Source organism: Mesoplodon densirostris, chromosome 16, assembly GCF_025265405.1.
Source record: "Mesoplodon densirostris isolate mMesDen1 chromosome 16, mMesDen1 primary haplotype, whole genome shotgun sequence".
Classification (NCBI taxonomy): domain Eukaryota; kingdom Metazoa; phylum Chordata; class Mammalia; order Artiodactyla; family Ziphiidae; genus Mesoplodon; species Mesoplodon densirostris.
Window position 1 is genome coordinate 29,619,475 of NC_082676.1, and position 5,440 is coordinate 29,624,914.

At 44.1% G+C, this 5,440-nt stretch overlaps 1 protein-coding gene across 1 annotated transcript; it reads left to right on the plus strand.

Moving 5' to 3' along the window:
* Positions 1-2,292: 2,292 nt before the first annotated feature.
* Positions 2,293-3,562, plus strand: LOC132476363 (STE20-related kinase adapter protein alpha-like). The gene is given in 3 exon segments (XM_060078263.1): positions 2,293-2,304; positions 2,386-2,862; positions 2,864-3,562. Coding segments are annotated over 3 exon segments (1,188 nt in total).
* The last annotated feature ends 1,878 nt before the right edge of the window (positions 3,563-5,440 follow it).

The following is a 5,440-nucleotide window of genomic DNA, read 5'->3' on the forward strand; positions in this document are numbered from 1 at the left end:
CCCCATGCAGGAAGAGGAAGGATGTTATGACAATGGGGCAGCAAGCTGCACAGCCCCACCCAAACGTCAGTGTGGATGAGGCTGCTGAATCAAAGGGTCCCCAAAGCTGAAATAGATGGCATCAGCCAGGATGTTTGGAATAGAGCTTTAGATAAGCCAAAAACATTACAAGTTTATTTGATTGAGCCCCACAGATGACATTCAAACCCAAAGTGAACAAACACAAAGCCTTGCTTACTGACACAGACCCGCTCTTTGACTCTGTGCTCCCTATCCCTCTCTCCCATCCACACTCCACCCTCAGCTGCTTTGATGAAAAAACAGAGTATGCTGGGAACTTCATGGAGCTGAGGATCTCAAACGCTTACAGCTCTGTAGGACCCAATGTCCATGTCAGCATCTTACCCAGTCCTGTGGATGGATGCAGGCAGGAGTGGCTGAAGGCACCCAGGGATGCAGTGTGGACTGGGGGCAAAATGGTCCTGGGCTCAGGTTTTCTCTGGACTGATGCTGGAGGTTCATGAGGGAAGAGGCAGTGGCACTCCAACCCTGAAGTCAGAGACCAAGAGAAAATGAAAGTCTTCCAGCTCCCTGCCCCCCTGCCATGAGCTAGCCTCCCCTGCCACCCAGCACGCCCTGCTCTCCCTTCTTGAATGCCATAATCTCCTGAAGCTGTTGCAGTAGCTCCTGATCCACACACATTAAACCCCTTGGTCTGTTTTCCCATAAGGTAAAAATATCACCCAATTTCAGAAATCTGTTGTGTTTCTATACACTAAAAATGAACTGTCAGCAAGAGAGAAATTAATAAAACAAGCCCATTTACAATTACACCAAAAAGAATAAAATACCTAGGAATACTTCTAACTAAGGAGGTAAAAGACCTGCACTCAGAAAACTATAAATCACTGATGAAAGAAATTGAAGACTACACAAACAGATGGAAAGATACACCGTGTCCATGGATTGGAAGAATTAATATTGTTAAAATGACCATATTACCCAATACAATCTACAGATTCAATGCAATTCCTGACAAAATACCAATGACATTTCTCATAGAACTAGAAAAAATAATTCTAAAATTTGTATGGAAACACAAAAGACCCCAGATAGCCAAAACAATCTTGAGAAAGAAAAGCTACAGTCATCAAAACAGTATGGTAGGGACTTCCCTGATGGAGCAGTGGTTAAGAATCTGCTTTCCCATGCAGGGGACGCGAGTTTGAGCCCTGGACCGGGAAGATCCAACATGCCACGGAGCAACTAAGCCCGTGCGCCACAACTACTTAACCTGTGCTCTGAAGCCTGTGAGTCACAACTACTGAGCCTGCTTGCTGCAACTACTGAAGCTCACGTGCCTAGAGCCCATGCTCCACAACAGGAGAAGCCACTGCAGTGAGAAGCCCGTGCATTCAATAAAGAGTAGCCCCCACTCGCCGGAATTAGAGAAAGCCCGAGCGCAGCAACGAAGACGCAATGCAGCCAAAAATAAAATATAAAATAAATAAATTTATGAAAAAAATAAAAACCACAATGAGATATCACCTCACACTCATCAGAATGGCTATTATCAAAAAGAAAATAAATAACAAGTGTTGGCGAGGATGCAGAGAAAAGGGAACACTTGTACGCCGTTGGTGGTGGTGCAGCCACTATGGAAGCAGTATGGAGAGTCCTCAAAAAATTAAAAATAGAACTACCATATAAACCAGCAATTCCATTCCTGGATATTTACATCAAATAAATAAAAATACTAGTTCAAAAAGGTATATGTCCCCCTATGTTCGTTGCAGCATTATTTACAATAGCCAAGATATAGAAGCAACCTAAGTGTTCACTTAGATGAGTGGATAAAGAAGATGTGATATATATAATAAATGGAATATTACTCAGCCATAAAAAAGAATGAAATCTTGCCATTTGCAACAACATGTATGGACCTAAAGGGTATTATGCTAAGTGGAATTGTCAGACAAAGAAAGACAAATACTGTATGAATTCACTTATATGTGGAATCCAGAAACAGAGTTACAGATACAGAGAACAAACAGCTGGTTGCCAGAAGGGAGAGGGGTGGAGGCAGGAAAGAAATAAGTGAGGGAGATTAAGAGGTACAAACTTCCAGTTGCAAAATAAATGAGTCAGTGGTATGAAATGTACAGTATGAGGAATATTGTCAATAACTCTGGCCTCCCAGCAATCAACCTGGTGTCAACACAGCCTTAAACCAAGGAGATGGAGCTGGGTTTAAGTTTTTGAAATTAAAGTAGGTCTACATGTTAGGAACTCATGTCTTTTCTTGTAAGTAAATAGAGTGAATTAGCCATTTGGTCTCGGAAAAGTTCATTGTTGAGGGCTTAAGAGATTTGGAACCATTTGGAGACCAACGAGGCAAGCTCAGAGTCGATAGCATCCTTCTCTAAACAGGAGATCATGAGTAGCTTTCTGACAGAGGGAGGGTGTTATGAGCTACTCACCATTACAGGCAAAGGATTCGAGGATCTGATGACAGTGAATCTAGCAAGGTACAAACCAATGGGAGAGTATGTGACTGTACGAAGGATTAACCTAGAAGCTTGTTCCAATGAGCTGGTGACATACTTGCAAGGGGAGTTCCATGTCTCTAAGATCTTCAGCCATCCCAATATCCTGCCATATCAAGCCACATTTATTACAGACAATGAGCTGTGGGTTATCACATCATTCATGGCATATGGCTCTGCAAAGGACCTCATCTGTACACACTTCATGGACAGCATGAATGAGCTGGGAATTGCTTACATCCTGCAGGGGGTGCTCAAGGCCCTGGACTACATCCACCATGTGGGATATATGCACAGGAGTGTCAAAGCCAGGCACCTACGTTCTGATCTCCACAGATGGGAAGGTCTACCTGTCCGGTTTAAGCAGCAACCTCAGCATGATCAGCCATGGGCAGCAGCAGCATGTGGTCCACGACTTTACCAAGTACAGTATCAAGGTTCTGCCCTGGCTCAGCCCAGAAGTCCTCCAGCAGAATCTTCAGGGTTATGATACCAAGTTTGACATCTACAGTGTGGGAATCACAGCCTGTGAACTGGCCAATAGCCATGTCCTCTTTAAGGATATGCCTGCCACCCAGATGTTACTGGAGAAGCTGAATGGCATTGTGCCCTGCCTGCTGGACACCAGCACCATCCCTGCCCAGGAGCTGACCATGAGCATCTCGCACTCAGTGGCCAACTCTGGCCTGAGTGATAGCCTGACCACCAGCACCCCCAGGACCTCCAATGGCAACTCACTGTCTCACCCCTATCACCGCATCTTCTCATCCCACTTCCACCATTTTGTGGAGCAGTGCCTTCAGCACAATCCAGATGTAAGACCAAGTGCCAGCACCCTCGTGAACCATTCTTTCTTCAAGCAGATCAAGCGACGTGCCTCAGAGGCTTTGCCTGAGTTGCTTTGTCCTGTCACCCCCATCACCAATTTTGAAGGCAGCCAGTCTCAGGATCACAGTGGAATCTTTGGCCTGGTAACAAACCTGGAAGAGCTGGAGGTGGACAAGTGGGAGTTCTGAGCCTCTGAAGAAGGTGCACATTCTCCATCCTGGGCCATATGAGCCTCTGGGACACTTCCTGAGGGCTAGCCACATTCCCACCCTCCTGGGGGCAGATTGGGCAGAAAGGACATTTCTGCCAGGAGAGTTGGCTGCTTACTGACTGGGAAAGAAATTCCTGGAGAGTAACTTTTCTTTACTGCTCCAAGGCTTTTGAGACACAAGGGAATCCCAACAACCATGGATCAGGAGGGGCTGGAAATCTGACATTCCTAGTCCTGTGAGCTCAGGCGACTTGACCTCTTCAGAAGAAAGAGATGCTGTTCTGGCCCTTGGGGCTGAAGTCCAAGCCCAGGGTTTGACTCATCCACCCAGGGAACTGTGTGACTTCTCACTCTGGTTCTCCTACCAGCCTGCTTGCGTTCTTCTCCCGTTCTCTCAGATCCTATAGGTCCATGGAGGGGCAAGCAGTAAGAACCCCCTTCCCTCATACCTCTCCCTAATAACTGAAGGGAAGGGTATTTTTTCTTTTTAAGCACTAGGTTAAGGCTTGGTTCATCCGCGTAGCTCATTCCTTTCCCGCCAAGAGTCCATCTTACTGTCTCCTGCAGACAGCCTTGGTGCTTCTTCCAAGGGCCATGATGTCTTGCCTAGCCTGAGGGCCTAAGTCCTTATGCTGTGTGAGCTTCATTGACAGAATAAATTAAAACTTCCAGAGAATCAAAAGAAAAAAAAGAAACCTCTGTAGGGTTTTTATGTCTGTAAGGTGACATATTATAACTAGACTTTATTGTAACTAGACTTTATATTGGTGATCATTTTGAAATGTTATAGAAATATCAAATCACTATGTTGTGTAACAGAAACTCACGTAGTGTTGTAGGTCACTTATACTTCAAAAACAAACAAACAAATTCATAGAAATAGAGATCAGATTTGTGGTTACGGGACGGGGTGGTATAGAAGGGGAATTGGATGAAGGTAGTCAAAAGGTACAAACTTCCAGCCATAAGATAAATAAGTACTAGGAATGTAATGTACAACACAATAAATATAATTAACACTGCTGTATGTTATATATGAAAGAGAATAAATTCTAAGAATTATCACAAGGAAAAAAATATTTTCTATTTCTTTAATTTTGCATCTCTATAAAATGATGGATACTCACTAAACTTACTGTGATAATCATTTCACGATGTATGTGAGCATTGTGCTGTACACCTTAAACTTATACAGTGATGAATATCAATTATATCTCAATAAAACTGGAAGAAAAAAAAAGTACCCAATTTCAACGGATGGGCTATGAGCAAAGTTTGACGTGGGGACAGGAAATTAAATTGGCCTTATGGTGGGTCCTTTGGGTCAATTCAGTGTACTGTTGTTGGACCTGCCACTGCTGGAAGTATAATTGGTATTGATGTTTGTACAGGTTTGTACTGTGAATGCCCGTAAGTGTCAGAGGGGATTCGCTCATTCAGGGATTGCTGTATGTACAGAGGTGATTCCTGAATCCTCCAAGATGGTCCAGGAGAAACCCTATAGGCTTCCAAGAAGAGAAAGGGAAACAGGAAGAAATAGACTCAGTGGTTGCGATGACTCAGAGGAGGCCATTTTCCCACACAACAGCATCACCTTTTGGACACAGTCACCAAGTACATTCCTTTTGGAACCTGCTAATTTCTTACTTACTGACCCATAGAAGTCCTGTGACTCTTCAACGTGACATTCCCATTTGGGGATGGGTAAACTTGGATTTAGTGGCTATCCAGGGAAGAACACAAACGGCCTTGCTAGTCAAATGGAAATGCTATACAGTAAGTCCCCTACATATGAATGAGTTCCATTCCGAGAGCGCGTTCATAAGTCCAGCGTGTTCATAAGTCCAACAAATTT